The sequence below is a fragment of the Calonectris borealis genome, chromosome 25 (assembly GCF_964195595.1).
Source record: "Calonectris borealis chromosome 25, bCalBor7.hap1.2, whole genome shotgun sequence".
NCBI classification, from domain to species: domain Eukaryota; kingdom Metazoa; phylum Chordata; class Aves; order Procellariiformes; family Procellariidae; genus Calonectris; species Calonectris borealis.
Genome location: NC_134336.1, coordinates 8,537,335 through 8,557,127, shown reverse-complemented (window position 1 = coordinate 8,557,127; position 19,793 = coordinate 8,537,335). Strand labels below are relative to the sequence as shown.

The window sequence follows — 19,793 nt, the reverse complement described above, 5'->3', positions numbered from 1 at the left end:
AACAGTGTGTATGTGTGTTTGGGATTGCGCTATCGTAAATACAAAGAACTGTTATCAGTGAAGCAGAGGTTGTACGACATCAAAGCGTTCCATCTTCCAATACCCAGCACCTGTTGGCTTTCTGAAATTATTAAAGGTGACACAGTTGAGGACTGTCAATTGCAGTCAGGTATGTTTAAGAAGAGGTGGATGTTTTTTTCTTAAACAGAGACTAAAGCTGTAATAACAGGTCAGGCGATTTGGACATGTTTAAATTGGTTCTGAGCAAAAAATGGATGCTTCAGAAGAAATGCAGCTAAGCAGGTATTCCAGCATTACAGGACATGAGAATCTGTGCAGTGTTGAGGACCTAGGCTGGTCTGTAGATTACATGGTACGTGGATGTGTGTGGCCTCTGCTCTTCTCACCCACTCACCAATTAAATATGTTACTGTAGAAAAAGGAAGGAGGATAGAATAAAGTGTAAGTGGATGTGTGTTAACCAGACTTAAAATGTTTGAATACTTTCTTCAGGTAGTTAGACTGTAAGGTAGTAATTGCTTATAATATTGTTACTTGACTGTTCATTAAGCATGTAGATTATATATTTCTGACAAGTTAAAAATTGTCTAATTTTATCCTGTATATAGACTGCCAAGAAAAGTCTGTAGTGGACTACTAAAACTCCTACTTATATTGCTTGTGAAATAGCAATTTTAAGAGCTTTTAAGAGCCTCTATAATACAGTTATTGCGTTTTGCTTATTTGTTAGTATGTTAATACTAATAGCATAATAATGTTCAAAACTCCATATCTTTGAAGTTCAAGCTATTAATTTTGCCTTGAATCTGTCTTATACACTGAAACCATCATTGCTCATCTATTTGGAGAGAAGTTTCTGATAAATAGCTACTCAATGAATTGCTAACATTAGCTGCAAGACTTTGATCTCAGTGCTAGGACTGCACTCAAGCAAGGGTGCAGTGTAGTTTTCTAGTAAGTTTATTTAATCTTAGGAAATATTCTACCATGTTTTATGGTTTACACAGACCAGATAGTTTATGCTCTAAGTGTCTGTCAAAATAATTGAGTACTAAATTTGGCTTTTTAAATAGATTGGTTTTAATGGATGTATTTTTGGAAAAGTGCAGAGATTTGTATGTTTGATCTTCTATTTCTATAGTCACTATAATGATAGTGTTACTACTGGGTTTACTAAACAGATGACTTTAGGATAGTCATCAACTGAGTATCTCTAGGGATTCCAGCTTGACAGCCTTTGAATGTAATTTAATGCTTCTAATGCCATATATAATTTGAGTTATATTATCAAATCCTTCATTAACCTGTTAGAGAAGCACTTAGACTGGTTAGTTACTAGTCATTCATTGCTTCTGCTAATGATCTTTGTGCTGTGTTTAAGGATGATTTCTGTAAACTTCCAATCTTCCCTTCCCCCACCCTCCTTACATCTTTATAACTATTAATATTGTGTGTTTTTTTGGAGAATTTGTAACTTCCATTCATCCAGGAGTTGTATTACTGATACTGAGTTCTAGGAGAATAATCTACAAAATGGTCTTGATTTTTACTGATTCTTAGATGGTATTTTTTAATAGATTTTTTTTTTCTTAAATATCACACATGGTTGTGCCAGTCTAGTGAATGTCTGCATTTTTTTTTTTTTTTAACCCTAGGACTAGTATTGTATGGTTAGATCACTGACATAACACTGGATAGTCCACAAAATAGTGTGTAGCTGGCCACTTATTTCTTGCTGTGTTGGAAGTTAGGCATCGTCTTAGAAGGCCATTATAATGACTGCACTTGGTTTTAATAAGCTCATTGTAGGCTCTGTTCAGTACTGTCCTCCTTCCAGTCATAATCTAATATGACCATGTGTTTGTTTAAGGTGTTAAAATAAATTGGTTGTGTCAGAGTCCCAACTTGAAGTGAGTGATTTGAAGCCTGATATGACCTGATTATCCTCTTAGGACAATTTGGCTTGTATTGAATTATAGGGTGGGGAGCTCTGAACTTTTTTTCCATAGTCTCTTGGCCCTAAGGGTTCCACAAAGCACAGTCTTTTTCATAGTTTTTTGTTTTCTTCACAGCTGGCCTTAATCAAGATTGGTACCTTGTTTGGCCTAGGGAGGGTGCAACATGAGAGGGATTGTAACTGGTAAGAACAACTGGTCAGGAGTTGTAGGAGGGCGTGCATACACAGAAGGGATGTTACTTGTGAAGCAAGCTGTCAGTAGAGCTAAGGTGTCCTTAGCTCAGTGCCCTGCTTGCTTTCAATTTTACTTTATAACCTGTAGGAAAATAACATGGTAGTGTAGTGAAGTTTTAAAAAGGCTGGGAGATACTACTCTTCCCTGTGCTGATTTTTGAAACTTATTTTGATTTCTCTTAAAACTGGTTAGATTTTACATTGCTTCTTCAGTACTGTGCCTGGATAATGTAGGATTGCTGTGGTCAAGTAGTAAAATCTGGGGTAATTTTGCATTTGAAAAATTACTACATAACAGTCTGATCTGGGTTTTGTATCCCCTTCTAATGGCTTCATGTTTGCTGTATGGGTAATGCATGTATCTTGAAAATACTACAGCTGGAATAATGTTCTTAATCTTGAACTTCTTGCCGATTTTTCTGCATTCTCACTAGTAATAAAGATTCCAGTGTTACTTATGTGGTTCTGTCTCCATGGCAGTTGTACAAAAGAAGCTGAGTGCAGAACTTCTCCCTGAATTTTTAACTTAACAGTTCACGTTTCTGCCAATTGCATCTAGCTTGCTCCCCAGTAGAAATTCTGATAACTCTATCAAAATAATAAAATAAATGAAAATATTTTTTAATAAAAGGGAGAACTTCTGTTGAGGAGAAAAGCTATCATTTTTAAATCTCCTTCAGAGTAAAAACTTCTCACTTCCAGAATTCTTCCACTGTATATGCTTGATATTGCATATTGATATTTGTTTTTTTTAAACAAAAGTTTCTTATGAGAACTTCTAATGATAACTCATTTTCTTTCAGACACTACTTCAGTATGCTGGCAGTCGGGGTGCATCGGAACATATTTTGCCTTTTTTGGAAGTATATCGAATCTCCATCCAAAGCTTTGCTAATGCACGACCTTACTTGACTACAGAATGTGAAGATGTTCTTCTGGTACTTGGCAGGCTAGTGCTGTAAGTTTTAAGTTGGTACATTAATATTTGGGGAAAAAAAAAAAAAGGACTTTATAAATGAAAGGGCAAGTTGTTGAAATAGTGTAATACTTAATTTGACAACTGTATTTATGATTTATTATCTAGTAAATCTCTTTAGTACTTTTTTAATCGTACCACAAAAATGTACTTGAGCATTTTGTAATTAATGTGGACAAGTGGTAAGGCTTTGTTCTTCTGTATTTGGATAATCGTGCAGGTATTAGGAAGGTTCTGTTCTTTCTTAAACATTCTGAAAATTACTATTGTTTTCTGTAGAAAAAGCTTAGTGTGGTCCTCGTTAAACAGAAGCTTTAATATTAGACCTTCATGCATGGATTAATAAACCTGTATCAGTTGCTCTGCAGATGCTGCTTTCATGTGTCCTCTCACCTATAATGCAAGGTAGTTCTGAACGTGTCCCTTTCTGAAAAGGATAAGTTGGTTTGTATTTATGGCAATCAAACTTGTGCATGTGGACTGTTGCTATAGGATAGCAAAACAGAGTAATTCAACCTGAGCTCTTTGACAAGTATCTGTAGACATGACTTAAAGCACAGCAATTCTTCAAACAAAAGAGAGAACTATTTTACAGTCTATCAGCTAAGTTGGAATAATTTGTAGTTCTTCCAAGTCTGTTTTAAGTGCAAAGCAGCTATTTCTAATTGAAGAGTGTAGGCTGAGGGCTTTCACATACATTGGAGTATAATCAGTTACTACCGTTAGCCTGAGAAGGATAACTTGATGTGCTGGTCATTCCTTGCTGGTAAGGTTTCATTCGAGGGGGGTGGGTGAAGATCTAGAACCTTGAATATAAAAATCATCGTAGAATAAAAGTAATTCTGTGACAGTTTTTCAATGGGCTGTTTTTTCTTTGTTATTAGTAGCTTACTTGCTTTGTGATCTGAAGTCAGATGTTCTTTTTGAGAAGGATTTTGCAATGAACTCCTTGGTCAAATGGTTTTTTTTGTAATGTACTAACTTGCAATATAAATCAACAGCTCAGAACCAAATATCTCCATATGATGCCTTGAATATTTTTTTTTGGGGGGGTGGGGGGGGCGGGGGTGATGAGAAATATGTGTACTAGGAGTGATTTTTGTCTTTTTTTTTTTTCCCTTTTTTTTAAACCTTCTGTCAAGAAGGGAAAACACGTGAAATCAGGAAAAGTCTGTCTTCACTTCTTAATATGGAAACTGAAGACTTAAACTGCTAAATCATTTACCTGGTACATAATACATATATTTTTGGCAAAATATCTTAATTGCTTTTGCAGACTGTCCCTTTATGGATAGAGTATTCTCATCTTCATCATATTATCATTAATTAGCTTGTATATTCTGCTGTTTCCTACTCATGTCACTTAAAAAGTTTGTCTTTCACTGTCTTTGTATGCAGGTCATCTCTACCTGGAGTACTTGCTATATATTTTGCCACTGTTACATGCTTTGGGGTGGGAATCCCAATTCTGTGTCAAAATTGCTCTTCTCTTGTTGAGAAAAAACAGAATATTCTGCTTCCGCTAATATGGTTTCTTCCGTCTTTCAGTGTAAGGAATTTGTTTGCTGTTGCTTGTATATTCAGAAAACTTTGTGGTGGAGGACAGTAGAGAGGCTGACTTGTTGAAATCTCCCCTGTTCTTGTTATGATTACATTTGAGAGGAATCTAAAGAATGAGAAAGACAATGAGTGAGGTCGCAGATAGCGTGAGGTAAATGGCATACCTAACTGAACTCTCCCATGTTTTTCTTTTACATGAGAGTTAACAAGGAAGGGAGAGAGAAGTTAGAGCAGGCAATTACAGATAAAAATTAAATTCCATGAGGGAGGAAGACTGTTAGCTGGTTAGGGACGTGAAAGCGTACTGTTCCCATGTAACTGTGATTTTTGGGGAGACAATTCGGTTACCCACAGCTGTCATACACACTACGTATTTTCAGACTTGAACCCTGAGATGAGAAATGGAAAGAGCAAGCTTCCTGTTTTAAAGCAAAAGTACTCTACTTATTATTGAAATCCTCCTTCCCTTCCAACATCCCTCCTGGAGAAAGGGGAAAAAACTTCTTCCTCCTGATGTCCTTCTCAGCGGGATGAGCCAGTAACAGCAAAATTCAGTATACTGTGGCCTCCCTGGCACCTGACCAGGTGAATTGTGTGTCAGTTAAATCTGACATGACATAGAGACTGTGCCCCCATGAGAAACATGATACTGATGCAGTGTGAGACCTTGTCCACTGTCTAACCTTAGGAAATGAAAGGAAAGCTTGGAGTGGTTGCTCTTGTAGTTTACAAATTTGGCAAATGATTGTGGGGGAACAGGAATGTTCTTCTTGGCCATGGCTGTGAAGGGACATACCTGCTTTGGTCAAGTAGAACTCAACACTGCTTGTTTCCACAGCCACAAAGCACAACACGTTCCCCTCACCCCCCAATATTACTATACCAAAGGTATTGCCTCTATAGAAGAATTAATAAAGAATTAGCCATATCAAAGGTGTCTTTCAGCCTTTGTCATAGGCTATCCTCCTAAATCTTAGGAAGCCCTTGAAGGTGATTGTTCACTCGAGCTTCTGTGAGTGCTTTTTTTCTGAGGATACTGTGTGAAGGGGAAGGTGCCATTCATGTTACCATCAGTATGAAAATTTTACTTCCATCTGAAAATGGTTTATATGGTCCTAAGATTAATAGATTAAAGTTAAAAAAAGTAGAAAGAATTGTTCCTAGTTCACATTGTGTTTACCAGTAGCTAATATTTGACTGCTTTCTACTTTTTCCTGTTTGCTGTGATGGCACTGGTCTGAAAGGGAGTTGCCATTTCTACATTTTTGAGAAGGTGTTTATATGCTTTTTCAACCATAGAAAGAGGAAGGAGATCTGAATGTCATCTGGTATAAGTAGCAAAACTGGATTCAGCTGATGAGACCAGTCTACCTCAAACTTCTTGAGCTGTATCTCACCTACTGGTTGTACCTACTGAGTCCAACACACTTTGCTTCTAGGAAGAGTGTGCTTGCTTTCCATAACACCTCTGTGAGGAGGCACATGTGACGGTTCACTGCTTTGTCTATCTAATAAAGCATTTCTCAACCTAATAAACTGTTGTAATTTGATTCACTAACTTGCATTTACCACTTCGCTGTCTATTGTTAAGAGCTAACTCAATTCTTAACAAATGCAGGATAATTCCTGGCAACAGGTGAACTATTCCTGCTGATCATCCAATGTATAATTAGTCATCTTTTTAACTCCAAGAAGCTTAGGATAAGAAAAGTTTTCTAATACAATCTAAAGGTGAACACAATTCTGAAAGCTTTTAAAATTTACTTTTTAAAATTTCTATCTTAAAATAATAGTGAATGAGGTATAAAGTGATTACAGAATAACAGTGTGCAAATAATGTGTTGATTTTTGCCTAGAGTTATTCTTTCCAAAATAAATAAATTCAAATCTAGGAGACCTCCTAAAAGATATTTTGAAGCTGAGTGTTTCAGATGAATGATTTTTTTAATAATGGAAGCACTTGAGCACCCGTTACAGTTTATTTGCAAAAACTGTAATTAAAGTTTTGGAATTGAGTTTTGTGCAGGTAGGTATTGTGGTACGGCAGAGTGGGGTAGAAAGGCTTGACTTCATGAAGTGATCCTAGTATTTTGATTTGTGGTCTTAGCCATGATACCTAAATTCCATTTAGTTGCATTACAATAAAGAAGGAAATGAGCTTTCAGGGATAGAGGTGCGTTTTGAAGTACTGTATAATAAGGACCAAAAGGAAGAATTAAGATAAACAGCCATTCCTCCCCCTTGCCAGTAGGGAAGGCTGACTAGTCTTTATGCAACTGTGTGTTTGAGTCAGTTCTTATAATAAAAACTTAGGCAGTTGACTTCAAATTCTAATTATTTTTCTGCCAAGGAAATTGTAATTGGAATATCCTGGATATTACTTTTGCAGTTGTGCTGTAAGTTGTTTTACGTGGTGGCTATACACCTGGAGCTCCAGATTTCTCATGGAGTGATTTCCAAACTAGAGTGCTTGGTGTTGGGATCCTGAGGAAGACTTAAGGACTCACAACAAAAGAATTTTCGGTTCTTGGTTCAGCTCAGTCCTGTGTTACTGCAATAAATGATAACTCTTGAGGCATAAATTCAGCCCTCTTGTCTTTGTAGACTGTCATCTCACTCTGTATACACAATACTTTGAAAATCTAATTTCAGATTTTTTTCACTGTCCAAGTAACACCTTAAGGGTTAAGTACAGAAAAATGATTTGTAAAACCTTGCTTTGCCATTTTGTTTAAACCTGATATTTTATATAACCAATATCATATATATGAAAAAGTAATATTCTAGAAGAAGTACTTCCAGGAATTAAGAGTGGAAGTAGATAGGATTGATTGACTCTGTTTAAGTCTGAAAATGAGGTGTGCATCAAAAGGCTTTTCAAAAGCACATAAACCTTGGAGAAAAGAGTCTCTGTATGACATGCATGAAAAGTGGATGCACGCCTAGTGACTTTTTTGGGGTTTTTTTTTTGTGGTGCTGTTTTTTTTTTTTTTTTTTGCGTATGTTAAAATAGAGTTCTGCTGCTGTGAGACTTTGTAAAGTTGTTTTTGATAGTCTAGTAGCAACTGCCTGGGTCTAGACATCTGGACTAGTGAATTAACTTGTATGGCCAAGCTTGAGTACAAGGGAAAAGTAAGTCCTGATTATTTTATAATATTGAGACCTATGACAGTTGGAATATCTGGTGATCCTGTTGCCCACTTTTTCATGGGCATAGTAATGATTGAGATTCTAGTGCCTGATGACGTGAATAATTACTGAATGACAGTGATGAAGGCTATTATATTTTCTGCCTGTCTGATAGAAGTGTTTAGAGCTTTTGCAGGTCTAAGCTTCTATTTAAAGGAACAGGATTGGGCAGTGAAGGCAAACTTCTGAAATGTGAAAAGGATGGCCAGATGTTAATTCAGCATTTGTCCATTTGATCTTGTTTATTTATACGACTGCTGAATCTGACTAAAAACTGATTAGGCATAGCATTTTGCAGGTAACTGTTCAATGTATTTATCAAAAGTCAGGAGGAAGGGGAAAAGCAAAGGCATTCTTTTTGGGTACTAAGCCGTTTTGAAATTCATGTTTGCGTTATGGTCATCTCTTCCTTTTCCCCTTTCCCAAGCTCAGCTCTTCTTTGTATGGTAAGACTGAATGTGTTGTCCTGTCATTCTTCTATTTAATATTTGGGAGTGGAGGTTTTGAAGAAAAAATAGCATGAGTTGGAACTATGTAACAATGTAGGTGTAGCTTATAGCAATTATTCAGTGCATTTATTATATGCGGAGTCTTAGACCAGTTTTCTTCCCTTATATTGTCATGATTTATGAGAACATTTTTGCTGTGTGTAAATCTTGTGAATCTCTAGATAGAGTGTCAGTTAACACATTTAGTTTGATTAGTCAAATTGTTCTGTGCAACAGTTAGGGTTTAGGTAATCCATATGTCCTGTACAAGGTTAGATAGCCCCTATTTGAGAACAATGTAGGCTGTATACTGCCATTGGTTTGTCTCCTAGGAAACAGTGATTCTTTTTCTCTAAGAATTTTCCCTGAAATTAGATGGATGTGCTAAATACATACAGTGATTTCCTTTTTATTTCTGAAAAGGAATAGCATTGACCTGATGGTCTAAATGAGGGAATATCAAGTAGGTCTTGCTTTCCCCCCCCTTCTGTTTTTGGAATCTGAGCTTATGTATGGAATATATAGATCTCAAATTTGCTGGATATTTCAGAGATGTTAAAATTTTCTGAACCCTTCTTGCTTTGCTGAATTTTCATTTGGAAAATGATACACAGCAGAGGTTCACATGCCGCTGTGATGGGGCTGACTCATAGTAACATTAATCGTCGACACAGTTGAAAATGGGATGTAACAAACTTTCCTGGGTATAAAATAGGTGTTCTATTTTTAAGCAGGAGCTTGGCTTAATGAAGAAATAAGGGGATGTTCTCCATCTGTGTTATGTAGATAACTGAGCTACACAAATACAGTAGCTCCCTGAATTAATGAACTGGGAATTTTACAATCTGATCTACTTAACTCTGACTTTAATCTGAACATCTTTGATATGTATGTCAATGTGGGTGGGGGTTTTTTTTGTTTGGTAAGCTCTTGAGCTTGTTGCAGTTCACACCATAGGTATTTGAAATGCTTCCTCCCCCCACCTCCATGCTATCAAAGACTCATAAGGTGTTTCTAGGAGTGTATTCTATGAGTCCATTTCTGTGCTGATGCACCTCTTGACATAGCTTGTCAATCTGTTGCTTTTAGGATGCTGGTAGGGATCTGGTCTCTAGGTCCATTTCTGTGCTGATGCATGTGTTGTCTTCTGTCAAGCTGTTCTTCTTTAGTTTTATTTTCTTACATATATCAGCACTGAAACTTTAAGTTAGGTAAAGCTGGCATTCATTCTTACTCTAGGCAAAGAGACCATGCTAGGGTCAAATGAGTTTTATTCAGAATGGGTATTAGGATTCCTTTGTGAGAGGAAAGAGCAGAAATTCTGTAATGCAATGTTCCTGAGCCACATTGAATAGACTGTCTTGGATTATAAGAGTAGCTGCAATCTTATCCTAGCAAGACTGTGCATAGTAAAAAGGAGCACTCTTTCCATATGATGACTCGTGCCTGATTCTGGGGCTTTAACTGATTTGTGCAGTCAAACATGTTTCAATATTACTGTCATTTCTTATCTGAATGCTAAGTAATATGTGCCACAAATGTTATTTAATGTAACAACAGAGTGTGTTCAGGTAGCTTGCTTACTTGCCTCTTACTTTTCTAGGAGTTGTTTCGAGCTACTGCTTTCAATTCCTGAGAGTGAATTGCCACATGAGGTGTGGTTAGGATTCCATCAGTCCATCCAGGTAAGTGTTCTGAATTTCTTTCTTCCAGTTTACATATTTTAAAAAAAAAAAAAAGTTGTGCTCCTCATCTTCTACCCTTCCCCTGAATTCCACCTGTCCTGCATTGCTGTTATCTAGGCAGCAAGAATTTCTGAGCAGCAAAAGACTAACTGCAACAACAGTATTGGCAACCTTAGGCCCAACAGCAGATTTGTAACTACACAACTAATGGCAACTGCAGCAAGAGAACGTAGCAAATCTTGATCTGTCTAATGGTTTGTGTGAGAGAAAGACTGAGTTAGATGGAGCAATTTAACAGCTCTGAAGTATTAACTTTGAAGATGACTAAAAAAGCTTTTGTGGAGATCTGAGTGGCAAGTTAGTGTCTATACCTGATTTGAGAGGGATGAAAATAGTAGGATAGGTCTTTAGTCCAGGTGGTTCCTAGAAGTTTTTTCTGAGGTGGTGCTGAAACAAGCTCATAATATTACTATTCCTACACTCAAATGAAGATGGCTACTGTAGACTATGTAGGAGGAAGAGATGTTTTCAAGGTTTTAGTCTGCAGGTAGTACCTAGCTGTCTGCAAGAACCTTGAGTTCCTCATGGAGCTGAAAGACAGCAGTGGTAGTCTTACTGTGTTTATACTAATAGACCCTTCCAGGACCAGGAGCTGATCTGTTGCTGCTATTGCCTGTTCTGACTTTAACTGAGACTGATGAAGTTGGAAGCTAATATCAGTTATAAGTTACTGAAGTAAAGACTTTGGAAGGAGGTGAACTTAGACCTTGCAGCTGTCCTTGTGCAGACTTTATCACAAGACCTTACACCCCTATGACCAGGGATTTCCTCAGTCCCTGAGGCCTGGCTGCTGCTGCGGCAGTAGCTCTGAAGATGTAGGTGTAGAGGTTCTGAAGGAGTTTCTACTTTTGTTTCACCTGCAGTCAGGGAAATTGCAGGTACAGAAACTCTTCTGTAGGCTGAAGATGAATAAACCTGGCACTTCAAACTGAGAGAAACAGACTAGTAGAGCTTTGTAGTCCTGCTAGTAGTGAAAGGGACAGAGCCGGTCTGTGACTTGTGACTTCAGGTGTGGACAGACCTCCTTTTCCTGAAATACCATGGCAATCCTAAAAGCAGTTGGGCATGGCATGTACTTGGTAGTAGAAAGAAGTGCAGTAGGTACAGTTTAAATCCTGTGGTCTTAGTAGTGTCAAAGATTTGTCCTTTGTTTTGAGTGCTGGTGCGTAAGTCCTGTGACTCCCTTAGTGACTACGGCAGATCATAGTGGACATTGCAGCACTCCAGAACCAAGTTTGAAGGTATATCAATTTATTTTGACAATACCCAGCTATGCCATCTATTACACATAGTCTGTAGCTATTAGTCATGGTGTTGCAGAGGCTAGGTTTGTGCTCCCAACCCATTCATTTGTGGGGATGCCACAAATAAGGGTGGTCAGCCACAGGTTCATCTTTTGTGTTAGGGCTGATCGAAGAAGTTGAAACTTCGTGTTTCCAAGGTAGATCTTAAATTCTAATCCAGTTATCATTGGATAAAGAGGAGCGAATCATAGACTCGTAGAATATCAGGTTGGAAGGGACCTCAAGGATCATCTGGTCCAACCTTTCTTGGCAAAAGCACAGTCTAGAAAAGATGGCCCAGCACCCTGTCCAGCCAAACCTTAAAAGTGTCCAATGTTGAGGAATACACCACTTCCCTGGGGAGATTATTTCAGCGGCTGATTGCTCTCATTGTGAAAAATTTTCCTCTTGTGTCTAATCAGAATCTCCCCAGGATTAACTTGTACCCATTACCCCTTGTCTTTTCTACGTGACTCCTTGTAAAAATGGAGTCTCCATCTTCTTTGTAGTCACCCTTTAAATACTGGAACATGGTGATAAGGTCTCCCCTAAGCATTACGAGCTTATCATACACTAAAAAGCATATAATAAGTTTGTAACTGAGATGGCCTAGACCTGAAACAAGATGTTCTGTCATATTCAGTCTGGGAGGGCATATACAGGCTTTTTCCCATTATAGCAGAGGTATAAAGCAGCTCTAAGAATTACTAGCTTTTAACTGGAGGGATCTGCAAGGAGAATTCTTGTTACTAAGGAGATTCATTTCTATGATGTAACAAGCATGTGTGTTTCTAGGTTTCTGAAGCAAGTGACTGAGCTTTGATACTTCTGTCAATAGAGAGCAAGTCTTTGGTCAGGTGAGATTACTTTATTCAGGCTGGAAGGAAACTATTGAATTCCAGGGGTAGAAGGGTGACACAAGCCCAGATCTCTCATGTCAACTTTTAGAAATAAGGGAAAATTCAAGATGTGCTGCTGCCAGGTGTAGTAATATACTTGGCTTTTGTACTGACTTTTTGAAACTGTGGCTTACAAGTTTAGCACTCATCTGATGCTCCCCATAGTTCAGATAGTAAAAGATTTGGGCAAAGCTTATTAAACACAGTAGTACTCTGAAACCTTGCTGAAGAAGTTTGTGGACTTTTACAAACAGGTGCTTCTAATGAGATTTTGAAATAGCACTCTTGCAGAAATATGAAAATGAGAACATTTGTACCCTGTCCTGGAATTCAGTAGGAACCCACTTGTCATCAGAGAAGAGAGTAACAGAGAAGGAGTATGCATACAGAGGGCAATATGGAGCTTTAGACAGGAATCAGTCGTAGGCTCTCATGTGAGGACTTGTAGGTTTAAAGCCTGTGACCCTGTTAATGTGCCAATCTCCAGTAGCAAAGCACCACAAAATTATATATTAGCACATGCCCCAGATTGACAGATGTGAATGTGCTTATTCCTTTCCTAACAAAAGGGGTGAGTGTGGCTGATGAGGAATATAACTCCAAATGTAACTGGTCGTTGCAGCAAATGTGGGACAGAGGTATTTCTTTCATATCTGCCTGCAGTAATTGTTGCTCTATAACAGTCTGCACAGGTAGTGAGAGTCAGTGAAACTTCAAATAAATTTTCATCCCAGGAGTGAAAAAGGTAGGGCCTAGCATTTCAAAGCAGCAAGGTGTAGGGACTGTTCTCAAGCTGAAAATGGAGTGTCACTGATGTTCAGCTTATATACGAAATGCTATCAAAAGCTTTATTTGGTGTCTAAACCTGTTTGTTCTTTCGTCCTAAATAACAGTAGTTATGCCCTGCAGTCCCCCATGAGTCCAGTTTTCCTTATCTCTAAGCAAGACCAGAGGCAGCCTGTGCGAAATGAAAACAAGATGTGAGATCGTATGGCAGGAGTCTCAGCACAGATTTTATACAGTAGCAGCAGGCAAAAGGATGTGGACACAGGTGGGGAAATGCTGTAAAATATGAGTGAAAGGATTGGGGCAGAATTACAACAGGGCCCTTGATACAGGTAAATTTAATTAATCTGGGGGAGGAACTCAGTGGGGGAGAACTCAGTGGAGAGGTACTGTGGGATGGATGTAATCTGGCCAGTTGAGGAAGATAAAACAGTGCATTCAAAGATGGCTTTAGTGGGAGTAGAGGTGTATTGTCATGGGAATTGAATATGGATTGCGAAACAGGGTTGCCTTCAGGCCTTACAAAGAGCATGAATGCTTTCTTTAGAAAAGTTGTGTACTGAGGGTGAGCATAAAATGAAAACTTTTGCTGATCGCTTTAAATTGCCAGGACTGAAAAATCATGGTATCTTCAATAAACTGTTCCAAGGATCGTATTTTCTCTTTAACTGTGTTCATAGGCTCTTACTATATTATCCTTTCCTGACTTCATCTACAATGAAATGCTTTGTGTCCCTCTCCTCAGGACCTGTCTATGGTGTTGTCCTAACTTAATGAGATCTATATATGTAATTTTGCATTAGATTCCTTCAAAGACTTTTGAAGTATTTGTAGTAGATTTTCGTAAATATTTCCATTAATATTAGCCTTGTATTCTTCAGTAAGTCCAATAATGAAAGGTTCAGCTAAGCATCTAGAATAGAAGTGGAGTGTATTGTTGGTAGTTAGTTACTTATGCTACATACATTGATGAATTTCATATTTGGTATTTCAGTATTGATACCCTGAATCTCAAATACACTGCTGACTCAGCAAATCAGCTGATTTGTATAATAGGCTCCTTCTTTCTCACCTTCTTAGGTTCTTCTTTCAGCCCTTAATACAAAGGTGCTGAAATATGAATCATCCTTATAACTGATCTGGGCTCTGCTAGCTCTGTACTGCATCCTGAAGCCCTCAGGTTAGGGAGAGTTGCTGTTGGGAAAGCATTGTTTACATTGGATGTCTGGATCACAGAATGTCATAATCTGAGGGATAGCAGTCTTTTCAGTAATAGTACCTCACCCTTGTCCAAGTTATATGATTTTTTTTTTTTGTCGGCTACATCGTTCCGGTGGTGGCAGCAGATAAGTGGTCTATTCTGTCTTTCTCTGAGGCAGTGGCTTCTAGCTCCTCAGAACATGCATCTCAGTACCAAGAGGCACTTGGGATAAGTATCACTAAAAGGCAACAAATCTCAGCTAGTGTAATGTGCCATTACAAAACCTGCTTGTATGGTCTTTGGCACTTGTTGGTTGCCGAGTGCTTGCTGAGACCAGGATGGGCATAACCCTGTCCTGTCAATAGAGAGGGTGAGTTCATACAGCCAGGAGTTGGTGTTTCCCTTTCTTTGCCTTTCAGAACTGTCCAGAGCTGAAAATCCTGTTTGTAGTTCAAACTTCTTCACTGATAAATATCTTGGAGTTGCTGGAACAGATATTTGGGTGACACTGCTATATGTAATATGTGCTGAGAGCTCTTCGTGGCTTCCTAAAGCTATGTCTCTTGCAGTACTGCAGTACATTTAAGTACAGTAAAGCACTGGTGATTTAAGAGGTATTCTTTTTCTCATGTTTGTTAAACTTTTTCTCAACAGTAAGAGCTGGGAATGTCTGAGTTCATAGAATCATAGAATCATACAGGTTGGAAAAGACCTCTAAGATCATCGTGTCCAACCGTCAACCCAACACCACCATGCCCACTACACCATGTCCCTAAGGGCCTCATCTACACGTCTTTTAAATACCTCCAGGGATGGTGACTCCACCACTTCCCTGGGCAGCCTGTTCCAAGGCCTGACCACTCTTTCAGTAAAGAAATTTTTCCTAATGTTCAATCTAAACCTCCCTTGGCGCAACTTGAGGCCATTTCCTCTCGTCCTACTGCTAGTTACTTGGCAGAAGAGACCAACACCCACCACGCTACAACCTCCTTTCAGGTAGTTGTAGAGCGCGATGAGGTCTCCCCTCAGCCTCCTCTTCTCCAGACTAAACAACCCCAGTTCCCTCAGCCGCTCCTCATAAGACTTGTGCTCCAGGCCCTTCACCAGCTTCGTTGCCCTCCTCTGGACGCGCTCCAGCACCTCCATGTCCTTCTTGTAGCGAGGGGCCCAAAACTGAACACAGTATTCGAGGTGCGGCCTCACCAGTGCCGAGTACAGGGGCACGATCACCTCCCTATTCCTGCTGGCCACACTATTTCTGATACAGGCCAGGATGCCGTTGGCCTTCTTGGCCACCTGAGCACACTGCCGGCTCATGTTCAGCCGGCTGTCAACCAGTACCCCCAGGTCCTTTTCCTCTGGGCAGCTTTCCAGCCACTCTTCCCCAAGCCTGTAGCGTTGCATGGGGTTGTTGTGGCCGAAGTGCAGGACCCGGCACTTGGCCTTGTTGAATCCCATACAGTTGGCCTCGGCCCATCGATCCAGCCTGTCCAGGTCCCTCTGCAGAGCCTTCCTACCCTCCAGCAGATCAACACTCCCGCCCAACTTGGTGTCGTCTGCAAACTTACTGAGGGAGCACTCGATCCCCTCGTCCAGATCATTGATGAAGATATTGAACAAGACCAGCCCCAAAACTGAGCCCTGGGGAACACCGCTCGTGACCGGCCGCCAACTGGATTTAACTCCGTTCACCACAACTCTCTGGGCTCGGCCGTCCAGCCAGTTTTTTACCCAGTGAAGAGTGTACCTATCTAGGCCGTGAGCCGCCAGCTTCTCTAGGAGAATGCTGTGGGAGACAGTGTCAAAGGCCTTACTGAAGTCCAAGTAGACCACATCCACTGCCTTTCCCTCATCCACTAGGCGGGTCACCTGGTCGTAGAAGGAGATCAGGTTGGTCAAGCAGGACCTGCCTTCCATGAACCCGTGCTGGCTGGGCCTGATCCCCTGGTTGTCCCGGACATGGCTCGTGAGCACCCTCAAAACCAACCGTTCCATGATCTTCCCCGGCACCGAGGTCAGGCTGACCGGCCTGTAGTTCCCCGGATCCTCCTTCCGGCCCTTCTTGTAGATGGGAGTCACATTGGCGAGCCTCCAGTCGTCCGGGACCTCCCCAGTTAACCAGGACTGCTGGTAAATGATGGAGAGCGGCTCGGCAAGCTCCTCCGCCAGCTCCCTCAGAACCCTCGGGTGGATCCCATCCGGCCCCATAGACTTGTGAACATCCAGGTGGCATAGCAGGTCATGAACTTCATCCTCTTGAATTATGGGGGGTTTATCCTGCTCGTCGTCCCTGTCTTCCAGCTCAGGGGGCTGAGTACCCTGAGGATAACCATTCTGACTACTAAAGACTGAGGCAAAGAAGGCGTTGAGTACCTCAGCCTTTTCCTCGTCCTTGGTGGCAACGTTACCCCCCGCATCCAATAGAGGATGGAGATTCTCCTTGGCTCTCCTTTTGTCATTAACATACTTATAAAAGCATTTTTTGTTGTCTCTCACGACAGTGGCCAGGTTGAGTTCTAGCCGGGCTTTTGCCTTTCTAATTTCCTCTCTGCACGACCTAACGCGATCCCTGTACTCTTCCTGAGTTGCCTGACCCTTCCTCCACAAGTGATAAACTCTCCTTTTTTCCCTGAGTCCCAGCCAGAGCTCCCCGTTCAGCCAGGCCGGTCGCCTTCCCCGCCCGTTCTTCTTGCGGCACATGGGGACAGCCCGCTCCTGCGCCTTTAAGACTTCCTTCTTGAAGAACGTCCAGCCTTCCTGGACCCCTTTGCCCTTCAGGACCGTCTCCCAAGGGATCCTCTCGACCAGTGTCCTGAGCAGGCCAAAGTCCGCCCGCCGGAAGTCCATGGTAGCGGTTTTGCTGGCCCCCCTCTTTACTTCACCAAGTATCGAAAATTCTACCATTTCATGGTCGCTAAGCCCAAGCCGGCCTCCGACCACCACATCTCCCACCAGCCCTTCTCTGTTCGTGAACAGCAGGTCAAGCGAGGCATCTCCCCTGGTGGGCTCGCTTACCAGCTGCGTCAGGAAGTTATCCTCCACACACTCCAGGAACCTCCTCGACTGTTTCCTCTCTGCCGTGTGGTATTTCCAGCAGACATCCGGAAAGTTGAAGTCCCCCACAAGAACAAGGGCTAGCGACTGGGAGACTTCTGCCAGCCTCTGGTAGAATATTTCGTCTGCCTCCTCTTCCTGGCCAGGTGGTCTATAACAGACCCCCAGCAGGATATCTGCCTGATATAACATGAGTTACATGCTTTTATTCAAGTGATGCCAGGAAATGGCATAAATACTCAAGACTTGCAGTAAAATTGTTAAATTTTTATTGATTATTAATGCTTTGTTGAAGCTCTCTGTGAAGAATCTGAACATATAAACAATACCCTCAAAGGAAATGTAGGCTGATTACCAAACGTCTTCTGATAACAAGAACTCTTGATTTGGCTGTTGTTTTTCTTCAAGAAAACATGCTATTTAAAAGATGTGGTGCCCTTTCTCCTCTTACAAGCCATAACTGTGAGGAACCTGGTACGTCTTGCCTTTATTTGATACAAACTGATCAGAAGGGCTTTGCTGGTCAGTTCCACCTCTTTCCAAGGCATAACACATGGGCTGAATGCCTTCGCAGAGTGCTATAGCTCAGTAAAGCTCATTGAGTTCAGTCTTTCAGGTGAAATTCGAAGTCATAGGCTGTTAAATGCTGATGGTTTTTGGACTTGATCTATGACCTGATCTACACTTGAGAGTGATACATGTTAAAGCTGTAATGTTAGTATATGGGAGGGGAATGCACAGTGGATGCTGTGGCAACCTACTGTATTGAAAAGACTCAATGCATGGTGCCATACAGTTGAGAGAGGTCAAAACAAGAGGTTGTCAAAATGGGCTTGTATTTATTTTGTGGGTAAGATACAGTACCCCTTCTACTTGCACACCCATAATTGTTTTCTTAATCACCCAAGACTGAGGATAAAATGATATAGGTAGACTTCCTATATGATCATAACTGCCATTTATGGAAGCTCTGGACTGTGGCTGTGTACTTCATAGATATAAATTTAGATCAGTTTGTTGTTTTCCACTGACACTTTTAAAGCTGACCTGAAGCTATAACTTGAGCATCTTTTGGCAGCAGCACTGACTTACGCATTAAGTCTGTCATTCACCTGCCAGATTCTACTGGCATGCCATTTAGCTGTGTGTAAAGTGGGGAATTGATCATGCTTTAATTTTTAAAAACAAAACAAAAAACCCCCACTCCTCCACTGAGGCTCTTTCTGCTGAATTTGGTTTCCTGATCCAGCTTGCACAGGAAGGAAAGACTTGAGAGGAGGAACAGCTGTATGAGCATAGGGATTGCTTAAGTGATGTTTTCAAATTCTTAAATACAGCCTGAAACCTTTGTGTGTTGTAGACCATGTATTAGTCTCTCAATGCTGTTAAAAGCAGTTTGAGCTCTGGTTAAGAATGTACAAAGTCACTTGCATCTTCAGGGAGCAGTTATGACACTCCAAACTTCTTTTTTTTTTTCCCCTGTGACCTTGTGAGTAGCATTTCAGGCTCAAGGCCAGAAATCAATCATTGTAAGCATCATACTTGGCTATCTTTGCATCTGCAAATTAACACCAACTCTTCTACTGATAACAACAACTGATTTTGAGGTGGTCTCACCGATAGTTTACTTACTAGATTTACTTTCTTTATAATAATTTTTAAAAGTAGCTTAGTCTTTAATAATTGATTCTAGTTAGCAAGTATGCTAGGAGCTAAGAGTTGGAACACAGTTACAGCAGTTACCTAAAAACAAAATCAACACTGGGGCAATATTTACAGAAAATCTTGGGTACTGCTAAGGAAGATGAGATGGTTAAAGTTACCAAAACTGCTCGATTGTTGCATTCAGCTATGAGGCTTTTAACTTTGGTGCTCCTTAGAAGATGGAAGTCTGCACTAAAGTTCTGCTTTTGGAAAGAACTCCTAATGTGTGCTTTTTCACTCACTTCTGATGTTAGTTTGATTTTGTTCTTGCAGTCAGAGAAGAACTAGTGTAGGGCAGAAGCACTGACTCCCACTAAGTGTGCTTTTCAGTATGTCTACTAAATGCATTGAATATGCAGCCCTTTAAAGGTGTCTATTGTGGAAGAGTTGTGAGGTAGCTGGAGCTGGAAGGTAGCTCAAGTTATCTGATCCACCTCTTCACTCAGAGTAAGGGCTATCTTGAATCAGGTTACTTAGAGTCCTGCCCCACCAAATTTTAAGTGTCTCTAGGAATGGAGATTGCACAAACTTTGGGTAGTCCTTTCAAAGTTGAGGGTATTTAAACATTGATACACTTCCCACACACACACTTTACAGAATTTCCCTTTATGTGACTTGTCTATTGACTCACTAGACAGAAAGAAGAGTCCAGCTCCAACTACCTACTGGGGAGTTTAGCAAAGATAAAAACAGCTC

At 40.5% G+C, this 19,793-nt stretch overlaps 1 protein-coding gene across 5 annotated transcripts in view; it reads left to right on the top strand.

Annotated features, from left to right (window-relative positions):
• The window catches only part of RLF (RLF zinc finger), a 61,536-nt gene that overhangs the window by 2,648 nt on the left and 39,095 nt on the right, over window positions 1-19,793 (top strand). For 4 of the 5 annotated variants that reach the window (XM_075173827.1, XM_075173826.1, XM_075173835.1 and 1 more), the window contains exons 2-3: window positions 3,016-3,170; window positions 10,029-10,110. In XM_075173827.1, the coding sequence (XP_075029928.1) occupies window positions 3,016-3,170; window positions 10,029-10,110 (237 nt within the window). Of the gene's footprint in view, window positions 1-2,093; window positions 2,162-3,015; window positions 3,171-10,028; window positions 10,111-19,793 lie in introns of all 5 variants that reach the window. The other variant, XM_075173831.1, reaches the window with a different exon arrangement.